This window comes from Phoenix dactylifera, unplaced genomic scaffold, assembly GCF_009389715.1.
Source record: "Phoenix dactylifera cultivar Barhee BC4 unplaced genomic scaffold, palm_55x_up_171113_PBpolish2nd_filt_p 000277F, whole genome shotgun sequence".
Classification (NCBI taxonomy): domain Eukaryota; kingdom Viridiplantae; phylum Streptophyta; class Magnoliopsida; order Arecales; family Arecaceae; genus Phoenix; species Phoenix dactylifera.
The window spans coordinates 52,399-77,921 of NW_024067762.1; the positions used below are offsets into that span (position 1 = coordinate 52,399).

The 25,523-nt window shown below is 40.1% G+C and overlaps 2 protein-coding genes across 2 annotated transcripts; one reads left to right on the forward strand and one right to left on the reverse strand.

Moving 5' to 3' along the window:
* Positions 1–9,694: 9,694 nt before the first annotated feature.
* LOC103715718 (heavy metal-associated isoprenylated plant protein 7-like) lies at positions 9,695–11,612 on the reverse strand. The gene is made up of 4 exons (XM_026807936.2): positions 11,168–11,612; positions 10,864–11,072; positions 10,679–10,766; positions 9,695–10,440 (listed from the first exon to the last, which is right to left on the reverse strand). Exons 1-4 carry the CDS (start codon positions 11,526–11,528, stop codon positions 9,908–9,910), a joined length of 1,191 nt encoding a protein of 396 aa, XP_026663737.2. The 5' UTR covers positions 11,529–11,612; the 3' UTR covers positions 9,695–9,907.
* Positions 11,613–19,644: 8,032 nt separating this feature from the next.
* LOC103715717 (non-specific lipid transfer protein GPI-anchored 1) lies at positions 19,645–23,984 on the forward strand. The gene is made up of 3 exons (XM_008803454.4): positions 19,645–20,114; positions 23,462–23,521; positions 23,613–23,984. The coding sequence occupies exons 1-3, from the start codon at positions 19,772–19,774 to the stop codon at positions 23,726–23,728; spliced, it is 519 nt and encodes a 172-aa protein (XP_008801676.2). The 5' UTR covers positions 19,645–19,771; the 3' UTR covers positions 23,729–23,984.
* Positions 23,985–25,523: the final 1,539 nt, after the last annotated feature.

Consider the following 25,523-nt stretch of genomic DNA (forward strand, 5'->3'; position numbering starts at 1 on the left):
AGACTTCCCGAGTCGTCCCCAAGATAGCGGAGACGGCTCTCTCAGGGTTTTCCAGAGAATGATTTTTTCGGTGATAAGGCAGCGGAGACGTCCCCTGAAAGAGCGGAGTCGGCTCTCTCAGGGAATTCCAGAGGACATATTTTTCGGAGATAAAGAAGCGGAGTCGACCCCGAGACAGCGGAGTCGTCCCCATTCAAAAAGTGCAAACAAGCAGAGTCGTCCCTGTAAAGTGCCGAGTCGACCCCAGACAACGTAAAAAGTAAAATCTTGTAGCCGAGACGTCTCTCGTTGAAGCGGAGACGTCCCCGGAACGCCTGGGACGCGACTGACAACTTTTACAGGTTTGGTTTGAATTTCAAATCTCTTTTACTTTATCTCTAACGGCTATATTTGCTTTTTGGGCTATAAAAGGGAGCTCTTAAGTGCTTCAAAACAACTTTTCACCAACCCAAAAAGCTAGATCATTTAAGAGAGAAGCAAGAGAGAGAAGTTCAAGGGAGTGAGTGCATTCAAGTGAAGAAATCAAGTGCTTTCAAGCTTCCCAAGTGATTTCAAGCTCAACCACTCTCTTCCGCTCGTGCATTCAAAGCTCACACTCAAATCTATGCGATCCACATCGGAAGAATCACCATTTCCCACGCTTCCAACGGCAAAAGGATTCTTCCGGGTTCTATTGTTCATCATTGCCATATTTGCTTCTCTAGAGCTCTTCTTTTCTGTGTAAACTCTTTCATTGTGGTGCTTGTTCCAGTCAAGGGACTTGGAACAAGGGAAAGGCGTCCCAAGCCTAAGTGAAATTGGGGGTGTTAGGGTTTGTTGTGAGCCCGGTGTAAAACAACGAGTTAGGTAGTGAACTCGCAAAACTACCGTACTGTAATCTTGGATTATAGTGGAAATTCCCAAAGGTGATTTGGGGAGTGGATGTAGGAGCAGTGGAAGCTCCGAACCACTATAAAACCTTGTGTTTGCGATTGACCTTTCTCATTCCTCCTTCTTTACTTTAGTGCATATATTTGTGTGTTTTATTTTTAATTAGGCGAAAAGTTTTAAAACACCCAATTCACCCCCCTCTTGGGTGACCATCTCTGGGCAACAGAGGGCATCAGAGCTACTTGCACAGCGCTTCAGATCTGGCTGGCAAGGAATGCCCGCACTCTCGGTGAGCACAGGGTGTCACCGAGGTTTGTGGCAGAGCTTGCTCGAACACAGGCTTTGGAGTTCAGACCCGCCCTTTCTACAGATAGACCTTTGATAGCTCGGGACACCTGGAGTTCCCCCCTGCTTCGGCAGCTTCCCAGTTGGTGTTTTTCACCTGGGAGCCCCCACCCCTGAGCTTCCTCAAGGTCAACTTCGATGGGTCGGTTCTGGATGGCGGCACGCGGGGCGGTGCAGGCTTTGTCATACGAGGCCCACACTCCAGGGTAGTGGCCGCAGGTGGCTGTCAGTTGTTCGATACATCGGTGCCTGGAGCAGAGTTGCATGCCGCCTGGGCAGGCCTTCGACATGCGAGGGCAGTTTTGCGGGCCAGCTCGGTTATCTTGGAGGGGGACTCGGCCACTGTTGTCCGATGGATTCAGAGGGGATTGGGGGGTGAGACCACAGACCATCCCCTGATTCGCGATATTGTGATGATGAGTCAGGGTGGGGCCACTTTGGCCAAACATGTATTCAGGGAGGCCAATGGGGCAGCCGACTGGGTGGCTGGCCATGTGGCCCACCACTCGGGGTACGCCCTTTGGGTAGGAGAGGCGGAGCTGCCATTGGCACTCCGTGAGGTCTTGTATTTTGACTTTATTGGGTGTATTCGTACCCGCACTGTATGAAGCACCCGCTTTCAGCAAAAAAAAAGACCTTTTTGCTCCCATTAAAAACCCTATATAAACCTCTTTATTTAATCTCTTTTAAAACACGAAAAATTATAGAAAAATAGTAGAAAAACTCTGAAAAAATTCTTCTTCCTCTTAGCCACTTCCGCTTTTTATTTTTACATTTTTATTCAGTTTATTTTATTCTTTTCATTATGCTCTTTGCTGGATGTGCAAGTCCGATCGGATTCGTTTTGACTTCTTTCGAAACGTGCCGAAGAAGAAGTTGTAGGGTCGTTGTATCTCAGAGAAGGATTACCGGAAGATCCGTACGTGGGAGAAAATACTTCTTTGGGACAGCGTCTACGCGCTTCGACCTGCTTTAAATCAAGCTAATTTCTTCTACTTTTATTTTTTAATTTAATATTAGTAGATTTGTAGAATTTGAAATTCTATAATATAAATTTATTAAATGCATAGATTTATTTTGTGCTAGATTAGATTTATTTTGCATTGAAATAGAATTATTTGAATGCTGAATAATATGCATGTATATTATTTCCTTTAAGATTTTTCATTAATTGAATTAATAGATTTATTTGTTTATTTATATGATATATTGCTAACAATCCAAAGAAGTATTTGCTTATTTTTTTATTAGTAATATATAATTCATTAAATTCTTTATTACAATTGTGTTATATTAGATTTTAATTGCAATAATTGTTTTTGCTAGCACATCATTAATAATAAATTATTCTAAAGAGGTAATAATTTGATTAACCTCCAAGAGGTTTATTATACCTCCATTTGGACTCCTCAAGAGTAATTTCCAGATCCCATTCAAATGAAAAATTCGGAAATTGGTTAATATATAATAATTAATTTAAAGACTTGACTTATTAAATCTCAATCAATCATTCTAATAAAGGAATAAATCTTTTAATTCGTTGAATTGACATTTTAGATCTTAATTACAATAATTGATTTACCATAAAATTAGTAATCAATTATTCTAATAAGGCAATAAATCAATTCTAACATATAATTCATTAAATTGACATTTTAGATCTCAATTAAAATAATTGATTTACTACTACTAAATTAGTAATCAATCATTGCTAATTCGGAAAATTCAAACAAAAAAATTCTGAAATTAGTTAATCCACAGTATCTAATTTAAGTTTGTACTTAGATTATTCTAAAAATTGAATTTGTGTGATTTCTAGTAACTATATCCACTAACTAATAGTGTCTAAGAAAAGCTTGTCAAAAAGGCATATGTGCCTAAGAAAAGCAGGTACTTAAGTGAGCCTAGTGCTCCACCACCGATCTGGAGCTGATCTGGCTATTAGTTTTTTGGATATATCAATTAGACATCCAAAGTTCAATATAAATATTAGTGCAATCTTTTGACATAGATTTTTTTGCCTTCAATCAGGTTTCTGTCTCTATTCTGTAACCCTGATCCTATGGCCTCAAACATTAGTGACCATCTTAGTGCCAAACCTGAAAAATTTAATGGCTATAACTTTAGGAGGTGGCAGAACCAAATGCGGTTCTGGCTCACCACATTAGGGTTAATCTCAGCCATAGGTGAAAGTACTACTGAAGTTGATAATGGGTCCAACCCAACAACCTCTTCAAACACTAAACATTCTGCCTCCACTAGCACACCCTCTAGGACACCTGATGAGATAGATTATCATTGTATCCATAGAATCTTAGGTGCTCTCTCTGAGAGGCTGTATGATATCTATTATACAGCCAAGAGTGCCAAAGAACTCTGGGATACCCTAGATAGCAAATATGGTCTTGATGATGCTGGGGTAAAAAGGTTCAAGGCCTCCGACTTCAATACTTTTAGGATGGTGGACTCAAAGCCTATGAACGACCAAATCCATGATTTTGAAACCCTGATCCACCAGCTTAGGGCTAATGGAACCAATTTGGATGAATCATTTCAGGTAGCCTGTCTGATAGATAAACTACCTACTTCCTGGTTTGATTTTGCTAAGACCCTGAGTCACACCCAAGGAGTTCTCACCCTAACCCAAGTCTTGAGCTCCATTAGGATTGAAGAGCAGCACAGGCTCAGGAGTAATACCTCTACTGGACCCAAGAATAATGCATATAATGTAGAGACCCCTCCTAAGAAAAATCAGAACCGATCCTTCTATAAGAATTTCAAAAAGAAACCCTACAACCCTAGAAACCCTAACCCCATATGAAGTTTGGAAACATAGAAAACCTAATCTTAGCTATTTGAAAGTGTGGGGGTGCTTAGCAAAAGTGAAAATACCTGATTTTAAAAGAAAGAAAATAGGACCTAAAACAGTGGATGCTATATTCATAGGTTATGCAGCCAATAGTAATGCCAATAGATTTCTGGTGATTAATTCAGAAGAAAGTGATATTAGTAACAACACCATCATAGAAGCCAGAGATGCAACATATTTTGAAGACACATTTCCACTTAAGACTAGAGTAGATAGCGGTATAGCTAGTAGCTTTAGTAGAATAAGGACAAGAGAAATAGAAGTAGAAGCAGAACCTAGGAGGAGTAAGAGATCCAGGGTAGAGAAAACATTTGGAGATGACTTCTATACCTTTCTTATAGAAGACTCTCCAACTACCTTTGAGGACGCAATGAAATCCTTGGATTCACCTTTTTGGAGAGAAGCTATAGACAATGAGATGCAGTCAATTATCCAAAATCATACTTGGGAATTGACTGATCTTCCTCTTGGTTGTAAAACTATAGGGGGCAAATGGATCTTTAAGAAGAAACTTAGGCCTGATGGCTCTGTAGATAAATTTAAGGCTAGATTAGTTGCCAAGGGTTTTACTCAGAGACCTGGGGTAGACTTCTTTGATGTCTATGCACCTGTAGCTAGAATTACAACTATTAGGGTCCTTATAGCATTAGCCTCCATCCATAGATTAGTAATTCATCAGATGGATGTCAAGAGAGCTTTTCTAAATGGAGACTTAAAATGAAGAAATCTATATGGACCAGCCAGAGGGATTTGTAATCTCAGGCCAAGAAAATAAAGTTTGCAGATTAGTCAGATCTCTTTATGGTCTTAAACAAGCACCCAAGCAATGGCACTTGAAATTTGATGAAACAATAATGACATTTGGATTTGAAATCAATAGCACAGATGAATGTATATATCATAAGAGAGTTGGGCACAAATTTGTGATCTTGTGCCTTTATGTAGATGATATACTGATCTTTGGGACAGATCTTCAGATAATTGATGAAGTAAAACAATTTTTAAGTCATAAGTTTGATATGAAAGATTTGGGACAAGCTGACTTAATTTTAAATACCAAAATAATTAGAAATGCAAATAGTATTGAGTTATCCCAAAGTCATTATGTTGACAAGATACTTAATAAATTTAATTATTCCGATTGTCAGCCTGTCTCAACTCCATTTGATCCCTCTACTCATCTTAAGAAGAACTTAGGAACTCCTATCCTTCAAAGCCTATATGCTCAAATCATAGGCTCACTAGGATTCCTAACAAACTACACCAGGCCAGACATAGCATATGCTGTAAATAGACTTAGCAGATATACTGTTAATCCAAATAGAGATCACTGGACAGCATTAGAAAGGATCCTTAGGTATCTTAAGGGTACCAAGTCCTATAGTTTGCACTTTAGTGGATTTCCAGCTGTTCTAGAAGGCTATAGTGATGCCAACTGGATCAGCGACACCTTAGATGTTAAATCCACCACAGGATATCTCTTTCTTCTAGGAGGAGCTGCTGTGTCTTGAAAATCTACCAAACAAACTTTGATATCTAGGGGTACCATGGAGTCTGAACTAATAGCTTTAGACACTACTAGCACTGAGGCTGAGTGGCTCAGAGATCTATTAATAGATCTTACAGTAGATGAGTCACCTTTACCACCTGTCTCTTTACATTGTGACTGTAAATCTGCAATAGATAAATGCAACCAAGAAAATGCCAATATAAAAATGAACAGGCACTTAAAAGTACGCCATAAATCATTAAGATATAAATTGAAAAATAATGTTATTGCCTTGAATTTTGTAAAATCAGAAAACAATTTGGCTGATCAGCTTACTAAAGGCTTATCTAGAACAGTGGTTCTAGAGTCGTCGAGGGGGATGGGGCTTAGCCCATAAAGATAAATCACCACGGTGGGAACCCAACCTTGAAAGGTTCAATGGGTAGAAACAAACCGGAGTGTGACTAAGAGGAGCACTATTTCATGTTTTCCTCATCCCTATGGCGCTAATGCTCATAAAAGCAAGCGGTAGGATGAGTTCGTTTGTATAACTCTTAATGAGTCCGAGACCCAAGAGGCAGGAGCTTCCTTGCAAGCTTCCTTATTAGGACTCACCTATATGTGCAGTCGTGAGGCCGCGATTATGGAAAATGGGCGATTCCCTAAAAAGCACATTATAGATACCTGCGCATGGCCATAATAGCGCAACCCGCTTATAACCCAGATCGGGCTATATTATGTGTGCTGCTGATTTAATCTGAGCCATGGACCAAGGTTCAAGGTTAAGACCACCTTGGCTCCACAGATGTAATCAATTGTCACTAAGTGAAGGTTCAAACCGAAAGGTACCTACACCTATTACATAATATAAGATATCTAGCATTTTATTTTGATTTTAAAATTATTTAAGTTTTTGTGGGGGATTGTTGAAAAAAAACTTAAATGCGCACGCGGCCAAATTCTCGGGCCGTGTGCGCGTTTGAGAAAAAGGAAACGCCCAGCGGGCGTTACGCAATTGAAAACGGACGCGTTTGAAAACGCGTCCGCAAAAGACCTTTTTGCCCCCGTTAAAAACCCTATATAAACCCCTCTATTTCATCTCTTTTAAAACACGAAAAATTATAGAAAAATAGTAAAAAACTCTGAAAAAATTCTTCTTCCTCTTAGCCACTTCCGCTTTTTGTTTTTACATTTTTATTCAGTTTATTTTGTTCTTTTCATTCTGCTCTTTGCTGGATCTGCAAGTCCGATCGAGTTCGTTTTGACTTCTTCCGAGACGTGCCGAAGAAAAAGTTGTAGGGTCGTCGTATCTCAGAGGAGGATTGCCGGGAGATCCGTACGTGGGGGCAAATACTTCTTTGGGATAGTGTCTACGCGCTTCGACCTGCTTTAAATCAAGCTAATTTCTTCTACTTTTATTTTTAATTTAATATTAGTAGATTTGTAGGATTTGAAATTCTATAATATAAATTTATTAAATGCATAGATTTATTTTCTGCTAGATTAGATTTATTTTGCATTGAAATAGAATTATTTGGATGCCGAATAATATACATGTATATTATTCCCTTTAAAATTTTTCATTAATTGAATTAATAGATTTATTTATTTATTTATATGATATATTGCTAATAGCCAGTAACGCCAACTTTACGTGAAGGGGAAACTACGAGGTTTTGGACGTCGCATCTGAGCAGGCCGTTGGCGACTCGCCACACTTGATGCTAGCCGTTGACGACTCCTCTCGCTTGATGCTGGTTTATATTTTTCCTTCACAACAAGGCAAAAGAAACCAACCCCTGCCCTTTTCAGAGACATGACACCTAAAAAGAAAAAAGAAAAAAAAAAAAGCAAAGAAAAAAAGAATTATTTTATGAACGAAACCCTAAGTTACAAGATTTATTTAAAGGGTAAGACCCTTGAACTATTTCACTGCTAACAATACTTTTTCGTAGTAGTTATTTACATTTTGGAGAAAAATCTGGTCTTACAAAATTCTCCCTTTTAGGAAAATATTCAAATTGCATGCTCTCGCAAGTTTGGATCTTGTAACATGTGTGTTTTAAACCATAGAAAGCTATATAATCTTAAATAACTATCTTGGAGATAGGCGGCGTCTCCGAAACTTAATTAGCCGTGTTCATACGAGAAACGAGAGATGACTATCAATCTTCACAATAGATGATGATCTAGCGGCTATTCAAGATTGTACAGCCCTTTATAATGCAAAATATGCACTACAATATATCTTGATTTTGCTCTTATTATAGGTATTTCAAAAAGATTTTGGATTTGTTGAGAATAGTGATCAAGCAATTAAGATGCAATTAATCTTTTTTTTCTTTATTCCACCAATTTGATGACAAGTTCGATCAGAAATTGTATGACTAGTGGTATACTGTATTTTCATCTGTCCTTAAGAGCTGAAAATTATTGGCAAAGATATGAGTGAGGAGCTGCTGCTTTTTAGAGAATATAAAAGAGTAGAAATGCATGAAGATATAGGGTGAGATTTTGATATCCATCATCATTGTCAGCTTAGAAATGGTATATTATCACTACATGGCATTGCCACAAAATATATGCAACAAATATTTCTTATTACTTTTAATTACAAATGATTTTCCATCCAAATTTGACATGTTAGTTATTGCCTATCCAATGTCACAATGTACCAATCCACTTATATGCCTTATTGGTGGATATCAATGCAAAATACATCTGCCAGTTTAATTCTCACCCTAGTTCCCTTGCACTATATCCAATGAATTTTTTTTTTTTTTTTTTTTGGTGAGGGGTATCAAAAATCAGCATGCTCAACAGATCATGGCCCTCTCCCCAAACCAAGCTCAATGATTCAATAAGTGAAAAAGTAATGGCTACATCACTTGCACTGAGAAAACTAATGCATTTATTATATTAATCTAGCATCTAACAATTTAATTTATGCTACCAATAAACCGCACAAGAGATGACTTCCTGCAAAGAAAGAATAGAGTATCAAGCATGAAGTTCTGATCAAAACAACTTTTATTTTTACTTTGCTTCAAATTAAATATTTTTTTCGCTACACTTCCATGGAAACTATTCTTTTTATATATACTGATGTTATGAATGAATACCAGTTAGATCGAACTCTAACATCACAAATTCCAACAATTTCAATATCTTTTGAGGAAACAGCTTCAATTAAATTGGCCCTGTAGGATGTCGAATTTTCGCTGTTAGAGCATAACAAATAAAAATTGCTGCGAAAGAAGACAAATAAAATCCATTTGAACAAAAAAAGACTAATCGCGGCATTAGCAACTTTAAAAATAGAGGGATAAATAGCATGTGGTTTCAAGGGAGATAAATAGCATGTAATAAGAGTGTTAATTAAGGGTGCCACAAATATATAAACCCTCAGTTCTAATGACTCTCTCCCTTCACAGGAAAGGATGGGAAACCAACGCCAGTCACTCTATGTTGCCATGGCCATCGGTGGCAGCATAAATCCGTTACATTTGAGCAAACCAATGCGCATAGAATTAGACAAGCAGAAATCGAACACCAATATTTCTATACTTTCTTTGATGGATATACCTGCACAAAGGAAAGAAACTATATGTTGATAATCCAGATAAAAAAAACCTGTTTGGTGTTGCTTCTATTTTTTGTTTTTTGTTTTTTTAAAAAATGAGATCATAGAAATGGGTATTTAAATGTGTTTGATGCTATTATTTCTGGAAGAAAGATATGTTTGATGTTATCATTTTTTTAATTTCTAAAAATTATTTTATTATTTCATAAAATAAAATAAAAAATTTTGTTTTCAATATGTTCAAAAAAAATACTACCATCATTATCATCATCTTCCCCATATCATCAACATCCTCCATCAGCATCATCATTACCTTTATCGTATAGCTGGCACTTCCACCACTACAACCATTGCCACCACCTTCACGTTTTTGCTGCATTACAAGTCCTCCAATACGTCGTAGGTGCTTTGACACTACCACCACTGGCAACTCTACACTACCGCCGCCCCAACCAATACCGCCATTATCACTATCATCTCCGTAACCATCATCATATTTATATTTATTAAATAACTAGCTACATCGAATATATTTATATTTATATTTATAAATAAATAAATAGAAGTAGAAATTTTATTTCTCAGTATCTGAAAATAGGGGGAGAAAAAAAAAAAGAAAGTAATGTTAAACGGCACCTCCATGAAGGTGACAATATAAAAAACAGAGAAGAACACCTACTCCCAAATATTTGATAGGTTTGAGGGGGTGCTACAAGATATTACAAAGAGACTGTCCTAGAGCACTATATCTTCACATGACAGTGCATGCATTGGGATTCTCATCACTGAAGATCTGCGGAGCATACTCCACAGGATATCTCGGATAGTAATAGTAGAACTCGTTCCTCCTCATTTTACCCACGCCGCCGTCCGCCGCGGCGGTGGCGACGACGGCCACAACGGCAGCCTCCGTCACGGCGCCGCTGTCCTTCTTCTTTTCCGTCTCCTTCTCCTCGCCGTCACCGCCGCCAGCCTCCTTCTTGACCTCTTCGCCGCAGCCTTCAGCGGCCTTCTTCTCGTCCTCTTTCTTCTCGCCGGCGCCGTCCTCCTTCTTATCCTTTTTCTCCCCAGCGTCAGCCTCCTTCTCGTCCTTGGCCTCCGCCTCCGCCGCGCTGTCGGCCTTCTCCGGCGCCGCCTCGGGTTTCTTCTCCGCCGGCTCCTGCTTTAACACTACCGCGTGCTTCCTCGTCCGCTTGTGGACGTACGCCTCCAGCCTCGCCGGGTCGAACACGCCCGTCACCGTCACCGTCGAGCTCTTCAGGTCCGGCTCCGCCGCCTGCACCCCTGTTTTTCTTGCAGAAAAAAGAATAAATTTTTAGCCAAAAAAAAAAGTCCTGCATCAAAATATCGAATTAAGAACGAGAATTCGAGGAAATTCGATCCCACAGGTACAGATTTCGAACAGTTGTGAATCGAAATCTCAAAGAACAATTTCTACTTTTCTTTGTGGAGTTAAAATTTCATTAAACTGCCAAAAATGCGATTGTTTTTTTTATAGAAAAGGAGGCGAAAAGAGGTAGACCTTTCATTCTTAGAATCGTTTTCTTGGTCTCTTTGGCACACGCCTCGCAATGCATGTGGACCTTGAGCTGTACCACGATCACCCGGGGCTATGGAACACCAAAAAAAAGTGAGAACAGAGGAAAACAGAACAGCTTAGAGAGAGAGAGAGAGGAGTAGAAGAGTGTTTTTTTTCATTCTTTTTGCCTCTTCTTTCTTCTCCTCAACCTTTGGTTTCTCCTCCTCCTTCTCTTCCTCCTCCTCTGACTTCGGTGGTGGAATGGGACTGATGAGCTCCACCCTCCTATGGCTCTTCCTCTGGACTCTCTCCACCACCTTCATCGGGTCCTCCGCCGCCTTCTGTCCCTTCACCACCACCCTGTGAATGCGGTAATCCGCCGTCACCGCTTCCACCCCTTCTCAACAAAACAACAAACAAAATGAAAAATCCCATCCTTATTGATATCAAAGAAGACTAAGAGCAAGAGAAATCTGTGACCGGTACTGCTACCTTCGAAGCCACTGAGAGACCTTCGCACCTTTCTCGCGCAGCCCTTGCAATGCATATAGACCTTCATCACCACCTCAACCGGCGGCGGAGGTGGCGGCGCCCCCTCCCCTTCCTTCTTCTCCCCTTCGCCGTCCTTCTTTTCCGTCCCTTCCTCCTTCTTCTCCTTTTCCTCCTCCTTCTTCGCCTCCTCCGGCGCCGCTTTCTTCTCCCCCTCCGCGGCCGCCGCCGCCTCCTTCTTTCCCTCCTCCGGCTTCTTCTTCTCCTGCTGCCAAAAATCCAATCTTTTCACCAAAATCAGCGACAAAAACAGCAAGAAAAAAAAATAGAACAGGAACCCAGAGGATTTTGATACCTCCCCCATGGATTCTCCGACCACCAGAGCCCGAGTTCGTAAGGCTGGCAGTAGTAGTACGAAGCCTCTTTTTCTCTCTCTCCTCTCTCTCTCTCTCTCTCTCTCTCTCTCGCTTTACTTCTCCTTTTGTGGGAAGGGGTTGGAGATCTAAGGTGGGGACAACCCCGCTGACGAGGCAGAAGGATGCACGTGCCAGGTACCTCGTAGTCACGTGCGACGTAGACAGACCAGAGGCTTTTGTCGTGTTCCATGGCGCTCCAGTTTGGTGAGCTCCCGTCGTGGTCGAGTCTCCCTATTCTGTCCCTCCGGAACACTTTAAACCACCGTGTTTCTTTTCATCCGATGGTCCTGTTGATGTTTTTGGAAACAAAATGAGGTATCCGCTACTCATGTTATGATGTACCACTGGACAGGGAAGACGGGGCTCAGGTGCCGCAGAGAGTGAGAGAAATAGAGAGTGGGGATAGGGAGAGGGTAGCAGTCTGGCTCTAAACATGGATAGGGGAATCATAAGGTGGAGTAATTGTACCCAATGGCTTAATGCTTAAAGAACTAAAATCAGTCGTTAAGTCAGAACTAAAGATAATAAAAGAGAGTAAAGAATAATTATGTGAATACAGGAGGAATCATTTTTCTCTGCCATCCAAATTTGGAGTTATTGATCAAATGAATTTAAAATATTCCCAACGGCTTTATAAGTAGTAAGTAGTTTTACCACTAAATTGGTATTTAGTTGGATCGCTAACATGGATTGTCTCCATCGACCTACAAAACAACAATGGGTCAGAAAATTCATTGGAGCTAAGCTCCGATGGAACTCTCTGATGGTTAAATTGGAAAGAATTTTAAGTAATATAAAATATATTAACAAAAAGGAATCAAATAATAAAATTGGAGGAGCGAGAGTCTTCCTCTTATATATCCTACCTTTCGTAGAGAGGTTCTGAGTCCATATGCAGCAGTGAAATTCAGAGTCCCCTAAGGGTCGCCTTCCAACTAACTATGATCATATTGTAACTCACTGAGATCATGCAATAACCATCAAGGGATGCGTTGGAATCATCCAAGATTATGTTGTTATTGCCTAAGGGCAAGTTGTAGCCGCCTCCAGTCAAGTTGTAACCGCTCCAGGTTGCGATTAGGAGCTTTAACTCTTGGCGTGGTAAAAGGGGTGCATTTCCATATAAAGCAGTACGGTCGTTGTTTGAGGCAAGAGGGTTCATGTCGATCTGGCATTGTTGCCGACTGCTAAGCTGAATGGTTATCTGGCCTAGCTGCGAGATTTCATTTGGCACATCGGACGATGTATGATACTGGAGGTTGGCTACTTTTAGTCTGCTCGGCCTAACTTTTAGATCGATTGGAGTTGACTTAGCCTGATTATATCAAAAGGTTGCAGACTATGTCATAGTTGCCACGTCGACTAAGAGCTGGATGGATACGGTTGTGCCACATTATTAGGCTTATTTTCTGTCACATTACATCATGCTAATAGTGTGATCTTTGTTTGGTGGGTCTTTTAACATGACCTTGCTAAACAACAAATTAATTGCAGAAATGTGTTGGGCCAGGCCGACCTCAGCTAGAGGCCATGCCGACTTCGATCCTATCAACCTTGATCATTGAAGATTCCATGGATCCCATGTCCATGCGGTCAAGCGGCCAGATCATGCCACATGGCAGACCCAGAAGCTCCCTCAGCGGATCTTTCTGGATCAGTGTTAAAGGCGGTCATTATGACAGCCGCCTCGGAGGGCGGGCTATTGATTACTGGCTCCTCGCATACCACTAGGTAACGCCTCAGAGTAAGTGCGCACACGATGCATTTAAGAACACCCTCGGCCACTTCTATTTGGAATGACATGACGGACCCTCAGAATAGAGCCGGAAAGATAGCTCCCGAATTCTCCGCCCGCAGGATGGATCTCTATGTTGTACAGCGCCACCAATTTAATGGCCAGCTGATCACAAATCGGTTTGAAATTTCATGTAACAACCAAGACCCTTACCCTATAAAAAGGGGTAGGGAAAGACCTTCGGTAGGCCATTATAAGTTATTTTAAGCTAGAAGGGGCCATCTAAGGCGCTGTGAAACCTCTCCAAAAGCTCGACTAACTTAGCCATCGGAGGGCCTTCGCCGAAATTCTCAGCCAAGACTTTGTGCAGGTACCCCAGAGTGCAAGAGGTGGCATTCTTTCTCCATCTTGGTCGGCATCTCCTCGGCTTCTTCCGGCGTGGTCACCCTCAGGCCAGATTTCAACCGCAACATTTGGCGCCGGAAGAAAGGTCTGAGTTGTGATCATGAAGCTGAGTAGAGGAGCCTTTAATACATCGAGATGCCAAGAACTGACTCTCAGCAACTCACTCCAAAGCCCACCCCTCGCGGTACTGGCAGATCAAATCCTTCAGGTCCTGCCAGAGCAATTTAACTTGCTCGTCCAATAAGTCCAAACACTCACTGCGGCTATTCAAGGCATGCAGCAAGCGAAAGTCCAGCCTGCACTTTCACACACTGATGGATCCAGAGGCTCCGAGAGCCGTGAATCCTACACACTGATGGCCTCTCGACTTTGGGGTAGTGGCACAGGCCTCATCCTCACCAACTCGGATGGAGCGATAGCAGAACAGACCCTCCTATTAACCTCTTACGAGGCGGGGTTCTCCGTGCAGATAAAACTAAAGCCCGACGGATTGAGCACCGAGCGACTTGGTATCTCATGCATGAAGACAAGCTACACCGCCAGTCGGTTACATCACCACTCCTCGAATGCCTCCACCCCTCAAAGGCCGGCTATGCAGTGAGGAAAGTGCGCGAAGGAATCTACAATGACGTCCCAGTCCAGGCACCGAGACGCCCTGCAGTGTCAACCGTGAGCCACAGGCTCTCTCGACCGTAGATATCTACAATGACATCCCGGTCTGGGCACCAGGACGCCCTACAGTGTCGATCGCGAGCCCAGGCTCCCGCGACTGCAAGTATCTACAATGATGCCCCGATCCGAGCTCGAGGCGCCCTGCAACGTCTACCGTGAGCGAAGGCTCCCTCGACCGCAAGTATCTACAATAATGTCCCGATCCGAGCTCTGAGACGCCCTGTAGTGTCGACCACAAGCCATAGCTCCCTCGACCGCAGGTACAATGACCTCTCGGACCGGGCATCGGGATGCCCTGCAGTATCGACCGCAAGCCAAGGCTTCCTCAACCGCAAGTATCTACAATGACGCCCCGACCCAAGCTCGGGGCGCCTTGCAACGTCGACCGCGAGCCGAAGAAGCTCCCACGACCTCAAAAAAAATTTAAGGGTGCAAATGCCGAGCACAGCGACTTAGCCAAAATATGTGAAAGCTGAGCCAGCACCTAAGTTATGCAGTTCGGATCTTGTTAGCCGAGCACAAAAACTTAACACAAGACTCAAAGCAAGACGAGCTTAAACCATCCAAGCTCGCCTCAGGAAGCTCGGCCTAAAGTCACCAGCTCCAACAACACGAGAGGTGTGCCCTACTTGGCACTTATATCTTCACAAACGTCTGACTGTATTGCAGGACGATCGACGACTCAGTTACTTCCTTCGCTTGAGCCAAAGAACGACTCGAACTCGAAAATCGGAGAGCAAATGATGGGAAGCAAAATGGATCGTCCTACTCCAGCATGAAGTCACCCAATTCGGACCAAGCCGACCGCAGCTAAAAGCCAGGCCGACCTCAGCCTGCCAAAGGCCGAGCCAACCTTAGCTAGAGCCCAGGCCGACCTCGACTTTGTCAACCTTGATTCCGTCGAAGATCCCGCGGATCCCATGCCCATGCAGTCGAGTAGCCAGATCATGCCACGCGGCAGACCCAGAAGCTCCCTCAGAGGATCTTCCTGGATCGCGATGTTAAAGGCCGGTCATTATGACAGCCGCCTTAGGGGGCTGGGCATTGATGACTGATTCCTCGCATACCACCAGGTAACGCTTGGGAGTAAGTGTGCACACGACGTATTTAAGAACACCCTCGACCACTTTCATTTGGAATGACGTGGCGGACCCTCAGAATAGAGCTAGAAAGATAACTCTCGAATTCTCCGCTCGCAGGATGGATCTCCATGTTGTATGTCGCCTCTAATTAATGGCCAGCTGATCACGAATCGACTCGAAATATCAGGTAACGGTCGAGACCCTTGCCCTAGGAGTAGGAAAAAAGCCTTCGGTAGGCCATTATAAGCTATTGTAAGCTGGAAGAGGCCATCCAAGGCACTGTGAAACCTCTCCAAAAGCCTAGCTAACTTAACCATCGGAGGGCCTTCACCAAAATTCCCGACCAAAGCTTCGTGCAGGTACCCCGAAGCGCAGAGTGAAAAGCTAATGTAAGCTAGGACAAAATGCATTGATATGTTAGATTGTTAAAAAGTCTTCAACAAAATAATTTATATTAGAAACAAAATAGTTGAACACAACTGCTGATCCTTGTAACAGCACATATCATCAAGACCCTCAATGGTTTCGCTAGTTAAGCTTCTCTCCTATAATCTTAGATATGGTGTAACCATGAACCGCATCACTATTAAATATCCTTCGGCTTGTGACTTATACTGCAACATAGTTAATCACAGGTAGGTTCCAATCCTTCGGCCTGCCTATCCACATCACAATCGAATTCTACCTCTTGGGCCTATGCCTCCATATAGTGTGATTTGTAATTAAAACTCTATCTAGCCCAGCAAGAGTCACATGACCTATGTCCATTCTGACTCCTTTTAACTTGATCCATGTGACCCTTACTGTTGTCAGCTAAATTGTTGAGATGAAGTGTAAATGTTGTTATATAACACAAACTCCTCCAATATATCTATGCACAAGACATGTTCTACCATCTGTATTTCCCACCTTGCTTTTCTATTTCTTTCCTTATGTTTCAAGAGAAAAGTGTTCCAGTGCACAAGGCTCTAGAACTACGAGGTATGGGGAAGGTCAAATATATACAACATTACCCTCACATATGGAAAAGCTTTCTCGGTGTTTCGATCCCCCGGGACACAATAAAGCAATATTACGGTTCACCATATACAAGTATCTTTTTATTCTAATTTTAATATTTATTTTATTTTATTTTATTTATTTTGTGTGCACTAGCAAGTTAATTTGTTGCATTTTCTGATCCACAGGGATTAGTAAGAATCCGAGCGCCGAGATGGTTTATTTTATTTTATTTTATTTATTTTGTGTGCACCAGCTTTGTTCGTGAAAAATTGGGCCTGTCGGGTCGCGTGTTGGGTCGGGCCTGTCGGGTCGGGCCTGGGACCAGATTTATAAGGTTGGATCGGATCTGGACAAAAATTTAAGCCCGACAGTCGGGCCGGGCCGGGTCTGGGCATAGCCATCGGGCCTAATTTCTGCTGTAGAGCCCGGCCCGAGCCCGGCCAGGCCCAGTTTTGATCAGCTTTAGTCACGAAGCCATCAAAGAGGTGTAAGTAGGTATAGCAATACTCTTTTTCGTAAAGCCATTAAATATAAAAGAAATTTTTTTCACAAGTGAATATGAAAATTTAATTAGATTCATCAAATTTGAGGATGACCCCTTGATCCAGTTTGGGCAATGGTGCATGCAAGGAAGTACTTGGATCCAACTTGTAGGCATCGTTTCGGACTTGAACCGTACTCCGAATTGGGTGCTGCTCGGTGTACCCCAGGTGCGCGCCAGGGATGAGCCTCATACTCCAGTCATTAGCCCGCTTTCAGCGTCCCCCTCCTTGCAATTAAGACCTAATAACGATCGAATTAACCATTGCGAATAGCTTGATGTACTATCTTCTTTCGACCATTCGAGGGCAAAAGGACAGTCCACGAACCGACCTTGTCATCCCCATCACATGAGAACTACAAAATCACCTGAAGAATGCCTAAAATTTTTGGGTCCTAAAAATGTTGGTTATTATGGATCTATCTTGACTAAATCAATATCAACTAGACTGGCAAAATAAATAGTTGAAAATGCAGTATTAACTAACAATGTTTAGATCAGCTAGATCAGACCAACCAAATACATCGATCATATCCAGGTACTTATCACTCCTTAAAACCACTTTGGATCGGATATTGGTTAAGGTGAATTTGGACCTAGAAACCGCTTGCAAATTAATTGACGGTGCAATAGATTTGCAAAACTAGTTTCTACAAACTAAATCTTAAAACAATTGTCATCAATAGAGGTGGTTCAACATAAACTACATGATGAATAATTTATGCTTAAAAGCCTCTAAGAATATTCTATCGCTTTCTTGCATCTAATGAAATTTAAACACAAACTCAACATTCCGAATGGTCAAATCTTCCAACTTGTGCTTCCAGATGGTTGGTTCAGCAGGTTCATCAATCAATCGACATGTGGAAGAAATTATTTGAAAGTTAAAGGATGTTGCACCCTGGAAGTGGCCTTTGAACCACACCGGTGGCTGATAATTTCCAGTGTAACGTGCATGGAACCCACCTACTTCAATGGTGTACTTTGAGAAGTAGGGGAATTGCAGGTACGCACTCCTTATATTGATTACTATCTCCATGAGCATTTGCATGTGAAATTTTAATAGCATGTCTAAATATCACATACTCACCCTTCCAATAAGTTACACCCTTATAAAGGATATTATTTGTATCATACCTTCCCAACAAATTGCACTTCAAGTTGATAGATAAACTTAATGAGAAACATAATAGATGAGAACTTGCAAGCATGCTATCTTATCATGTTGTAGATATAATGTATAAATAGTCTAGATTCGATGCAAAAGTACATCAAGCCTCTATCTAGAAGTCTCCTGCATATAGTCCATCAAACCCAAGTAACAGAACCTTCATATTGATATGGATAATAACTAAGAAAGATGGAGCTGAAAACTTGCAAATCTAATCATGTGAAGTGTGGACTATGTGAGAGCTGGGAATCTCATTTATGAAGAATTCAAAAATAAATCAGATTCCTTTGCATTACACTCTTTACAGTACCATCCATGTTAGAGCTCAATATGGATTTATGAACCCAAAGCGAAAAACCAAAGCAACGATCTCAAACATCATGACCAAACTAAAGTCATAACCATATTCGTTTTGGACCCACTTGGTTCGCAAGAAAAGAAAAAAAAGTGTGGATAACAGAAAAATGAAGAAATGCTTCATGTTTGGTTAGAGTTTTCAAAAAAAAAAGAGAGAGAGAAAAATAACTTTCTCGTGAAAATAAGGTTTCCACACTTCATAAAAAAGTAACCTATATAGGACATGAAAAAGTCCAACTCCTACCATTTGAGAATTAGAGTATTTTTTTTAAAAAAAATGTCCTTAAATTTTTAAATATAATAGGGTAAGATCTTTTCTTTTATTAAGAGCATAACAAGTATTTTATATAACTTTTCTAGAAAAGTAGATGCTAAATTAAACATAAGCCACTTTTGTAATATACCTTTTTTATGATCAACCAAACATGCAAAAACTATTTTTTCCGAATATCATATACTAAGATATCAACTTTGCAGAAAAATACATTCCGGCGGGAGAAAATTCTTTCAGCGGACTAAATGAGTCCTCAAAGCCAAATGGGACTGCGCATATTATAAGCCAACCTAGCTTCCCCATTTACAAGGGTTGTTTCATTGAATAAAAAGGGTCCCTCCAGAACACCCAACTACCCAATCTAATAAAGCAATAAATGATCATTTAGAAACCTTCTGGCCGGACAGTGAAACCCGCTCAGTCTATTCAATAAAATTCAGTACATGTCCCCAAATATAACCATCCCACAAGCCTTCTCCATGCTTTCATATCTAAAGCTCAGGGCATGGACCCTCGATTAGGTGTCAAGCAAAGAAGAAATGAATGAAGCTTGATGAAGGTTACCCTTAACCAACAAAGGCCATGACAGCCTAAAGTGTCTCCAAATTGGCCACTTGTTCCTAGTTAAGATACTCAAGAGCCATGTTAGACCACAAACACAGGAGAGAGAACAAAAAAAAAAAGACTTACTAAGATCTCTCCTAAAAACTCATCCTCATAACCGTGCCTACAGAACCTGCCCCGCCCCACCTACTCAGCACCTCAGAATTAAACACAGCAAACAGCCCCTCATTAAAAGGAGGCCACCACCAATCCAGCCTAACATTCAACACCCCAATTCATTGCTCGCAGCCTTTCCTACATCCTCATCTACATATATATCCATCCATCTCCCTCCTTGCCACACATACAACTCCAGCTCCACCTTCAGAGATACTAGCTTGTAAGAGAAATGAAGGGTGGTATCCAATCTCTTCTCCTTTCTTGCCTCCTCTTATCTCTGCTAGCGGCGGCCGCCTCCGATGACTCCTCTGTCCAAAGTAAGTGTGCGCCGGAGTTTCAGAAGCTGACCGGATGCCTGGACTTTGCTACTGCCAAGGCCAACTCGCCCTCGAGCCAATGTTGCGGCTCGGTGACCGACATCCGAAACAAAGATGCAGTCTGCCTCTGCTACATCATCCAGCAGACGCACGCCGGCTCGTCGACCATCAAGAGTCTTGGGCTCCAGTTCAATAGGCTCCTCCAGCTTCCAGAGGCTTGCAAGCTAGCCAACGCCAGCGTCACGAACTGCCCTAGTAAGAACACTCCTAACTACTACTATTTAGGTGACCTTCATTTGCAGCAAGAGGCATCTCTTTCTCAAGATTTGCAACATGAATTAGGTCCAGCCAATATGTAACTTATCTGGATTGAGCTTGCAGTGGAAAATATTTGACCCAGTTTCAAGCTGGTTGGATCTTAGTTGAGGCAGCACTTCAACCAAATCAGAATCTCCATGGAAGGACTTCTAAACTGACATGGCTCAAACAAAGCCATAAAGGATCCCAACCTGAGACAGAAAACTCAAACTTGAGCTGTATCATTATATGGCAAAACTCCTAAGCTGATCTTGCCCAAATCAACTTAGCCATGTGTTGAAAATCTAGGAGTCCTATTGAGTTCTCTTTTAGGTAGTGAAGGTCAAGGTCAGCTTGGTTTCATTTCATTTTGGGTTGGATTAGGAGTTTGCTAAGGAACGGTTCAGACCAGGTTGGCTCAATAGATTTACAAATTGAATCAGGTTAGGTTGTTCATATTTTAACCGGACCTGACTGATCCTTTTTTTCTGTGCAACATAATTCATAGCTTCAATAGTTTGCTTCTCTGGGGTAGATTGATTGTTTGCTTTTCGATTGTGCTAGTATAGGCCTGGTCCAATTTCACATAAAAATTTTGTTTGAAGACTAACTCCAGCCTAATTTGTAGGACTAAAAAGGTTTGGCTCTGCAAAATCTGATCCGTGGACCATCTTAAAATTCAGATCAATTTAAAGACAAGCAGGTTTGCGGATGTTCGAGTTATATAATTTAAACTTATGAGATGGATGGATGGGTGGGTTTTGAGGGCCCTCACATAGTGCAATCAAATTTAATTTTATTATATTTTGACATTAAGTACTTAGGATTCATATCATATTTGAATATCTACTGCATAATCTTATTGCTTCATGCATCCATTTCATGCCTACAAAGTTTCATGTATCAAAAGTGATGAGTCTGATTAGCAGGAAAGCTCCATTGGTTTTGCTGATAGAAGAAACCATAGTCTTATTTACCTTCCAGCATAGGGTTTTGTGATTATATATTCGGATATTCGGTCTTTTTTTTCTATTTTTTGGGATTCTTTGTTATATATCTTTTTCTGTTTTATTTTTAAAAACCCTTTGAAGATAAGTGAACTAGACTGCGCAAGCTTTTTTTTAAAAAAAATTGTTTGTAAAATCTTTTGAGATTTTGGTAGCATAGATTATTGCTTCCAGAAAAGAGTGAAAATAAAAATAATTATAAAAAAAAAAAGAATAGCAGCAGATCTTTTGTGCAAATTCTATCAACAACATTCATGTACATCTGGCATTTCACTAATTTGTAGAGAAACATTAACATAAAATTAACAATGATATGAAACAGGCCTTTAATTTTTAGAAACATATTTAGTTAGATAAGTGAATGTGTGCATTTGAAAAGATTAACGGAATGCTCTTATGATTATAAGCCATCAATGACACGAAACATCGGATAATAACAGTAAAAATAACAACTCCTGATTGTCACTGTTTGCAGAATAATGTGTTTTCCTTGAACTGACAAGGATATCTGAATTCAAAAGGTGGTATTTTTATCAGATGAGCAGTGGAAAGGTCAAATTACGTTCCTTATTCATGGCCAGCTAGTATAACAAGATTACAATGTCATTAACCGAAAAGAATAATTATATACATAACTTAGGGCTGTAGAAATCATTGTATAGTAGCTGTTTTGATGACAAATTTATTGGTTGAATGACACATTTGTATTAGTTCCATACAGCCAAAAACAAAAAGAAATGTGTTAATTACTTCTGATTAATGCATTTTGTATTGTTTACAAACTTCTTTATTCATCATATGCTTTATATTTCTTTTAAATTAAGGAATTAAAAGCCAGATACTTGACCTTTGTCTACATAAAACCCAAATGAAAGAAATGTCTGCCCATGTTTTTTTTTTTTTGAAATAAGTTAATTGGATAACTCAGAACTCTCACTTGAAAAAGCACTGAGAGTTAGAATAGTGTTACAAGTCAAGGAGCAATTGATCAGAGCGAATGAAACATCCTTGACTTATAATTATAGCATTCAAAAAATCAACAAGCCAGACTAAAAATATGAACATATTCCTTTGAGCTTAAACTTACTTCCTTGAAAATATAATACTTTTTTTGATGGAATTGAAAAGGCAATATAACACTGGCATCATAGGCAATAATGAAATAAACAAAACAATGCCATCTTAAACCAATTTGATGAACATGTTAACCGTGCAACTTTTCTTCCCAAATGCTTATCTCCATGTCAATTTGTAGATACTTTCCCAAAGAAATTTTCCATAATTTACAAGACTTGTTAATATCAATTCAATGAAGCACCAACCTCTCAAAGCCTTTCTCTGAATTCTTGTTTTATTTCAGTCCTTTCAAGTTTTGTCAGCTTTAATGCCCTCATCTTTTATGCCAGCAAACCACATCCCAATTCACAGTACAAAACCAATTACTAGTTTAGTACGCAACAGAAGAAATCAAATATCAATCTTTCTAATCTTCAGATATAAACATTTAATGTCAATAGTTTTTAATAGATTTGATAAATTTGCATTTAAAATTTAAAAAAAAAAAATCAACTTCAATGTTTTAACCGCTCTATCAAATATTAAATCAACTTGGTTGAATCTACAAGACAAAACTGGAAGGCTCTAGTGTTAAGTAGGAAGTTCCCACCCTAAGCCTGCAATACATTGAATTCTTTTTACAGGCTTTCACTTTTCAGATACCAAATCGATGAGAGAAAGGATTGGCAAAATTTAAGAAAACATTTTCGATAGAAAAAAGGTTTTTCAGCGATCTTTTGTCTATGTTGAAGAATTCCATCAATCTGACTATGGAATAACAACAAAAATTGGTGTCACTCGGTACTCACATACTTAAAACTTTCCACAATCTAGAACTTTGTTGAGCTTTGTACTGGCTTCTCCAGCAAAAAAAAATTGACTGTCAATTTTTGACTGGCTCAACCTGATATCAGCCATCAAATTCTAGTTCAGATTTGCACCACATATTGTCGAAGTTAGTAGTGACCATAATCAGTGGCAGGTTTGCTCTTTAGTTCATAAACATTGATTACATAACACCTATAACATATAAGTTTAATTTTAGAGAAAGACTAGAACTCGTAAAAATAATTAATAATATGAGTTTAATTATGATGGACACTTTTTTCTCAAACAAATTATCAAATCATTTTGTCATTCATATTAACAAGATGAAACAACCAGTGGTGGTTGTCAATTATGACTAAAGAAATTATACTATCTTCTTTCTCACTTTTCTCTTGTTTCTGACATGTTTGACAGAACTTCTAAATATATCTCCAAGCTCGCCAGACTATTCTATCTTCAATGGCACTACTAAAGGTTAAGCTTTATAAAACTTATGCTCTCTTACAGCTTACAGTAGTTTCAGAGTAATTTCCTAAATCAAAATTGTGTCAACACATGTATGCAGCTACATCAGCATCCCCTAATGCTACCCCTGCATCTGGAGGAATCATGCATCAGAACCGTTTTGATGGTACCTTCACCATTGCTGTGGTCTCCGCAATCTACCTATCCATCTTCTGAATAGGCTTCATGCATCAGAACAGCTTTGATGGTACCGTCACCATTGCTGTGGTCTCTGCAATCTACCTATCCATCTTCTGAATAGGAGCTTGAACCAATTGCCATGACTTACTCTTATATCCTTTGTGTGGAACATTAATGCCTGTTTTTGAATGAGATACAATATGTAACATGTAAGATCTTGTACTGGATTTCTTTTCCAAGACTCTATCAGGAATTCTAACAAGAGCTAGCATGCCACAATTCTCTACCAACTGCTCCTGACATTGACTCCATTTCCTTTGGATTCAACTGTTAGATTTATGAATCACTTGAACTATCACAAACTTCTTATATCAGTTATCTGTATATAGAGAAAACAAATCATTTACAGATTCTGGAAGAACGAGAGAGTCCAGCTAAACAAGTGATCCGACTGGAAGAAGTGTTATATGAGGACTTCGAGATCAAAAAGCGAAGCTTTCTCATAGTTACTAAATGGGCTCATACAATTTGAGAGAGAGAGAGAGAGAGAGAGAGAGAGAGCAATCTTTTGCTCTCCCGTAAATCTCTCTTCCCTGTTTTTGAATTCAAGACCATTGCATCTGAGAAATACTAGCATCAAAAAATGACACTTGGGTGCTTGCCATCCCACAGCTTCAGCTGGTTATCCACTACAAGCACACTAAAGCAAATTCAATACGAGCTTGGAGATTGAAGAGGTTGATATAAACCGTCAGCCTTGATTAAAGCACAGTCCACTCAAAATTTTATGGTGTTTTGTCTCCTTCAATGGTTATGTTCAGTGGTCCCAGTTGTCCCAGAACAGAAACTTGAGGTATTCGACAAAGTCACCGTCCTCTAATAATCAAACTGAAGGAGATTCCTCTGCAGCTCTTCTACATATAGGAGACTGCTAGAACTCCTAGTCTTCCACCAATACAAGAAAAGTAGATACCTGGTCTATGTAGAATAAGGCCTTCGAGATCTAATGATATGGAAGAGATGTCTATTCCATGGACTTGACAATGGAAGTCGCAGTCAAGTAAATGTTCATCCAACTTAACATCATTTTTCCATTTTAAAAGTCTCTGTTTATTTACTGCAGCAACACACTGGGTCTCTTCAATTATTTACACCAGGTTTGTCCTTTTTCTTTGAACTTCCACTAAACCAAAAAATTTGATACTGTATAATCTTACTCTTTTTTATCAAAGGTTGTATCCCTTTCTCCACAAAGCCAAGATGTTGCTGGATTGATTAAATTGTCATTAGTTCAGTCATATACAGAATCAACCCTTCCTGACTTTGAGTTGTGACCTCCGGATAATTCAAGTGTCAGCTGTCACAGGGGTGAACCTAGTTCTTGATCAATGCTTTCTTTTTGGCACCAGATGAGACCCAAATAAAAACATCTTGAGATCAACAGAAACTTAGAAGCTCTACTGGTTCCCATAAGAAAATGCAGACTAAAGATAATAACTTTTTTAGACATGATACTAATAATAATATATGATGGTGATTTGAATTTTTTCAATAATAAGAAATCAGCTTAATTCTGACTAAATATAATGACTGATTTAGACATGATATTAATGATGATATAAGATGGTTCTTTGAATTTCTTCTAATAATAAGAAAATAGGTTAAGTTTGTATGTATTTATGTAGGTATGTAAGTGTAAAATCAGGATATTATTAGTGTCATGTCTAAATAATACATGATGGTTCTTCGAATTCTTTCCAATAATAAACAATCAGGTTAATTTTGTATGCATGTATATATGTATGTATAATAAGAAATCATGTTAATTTGG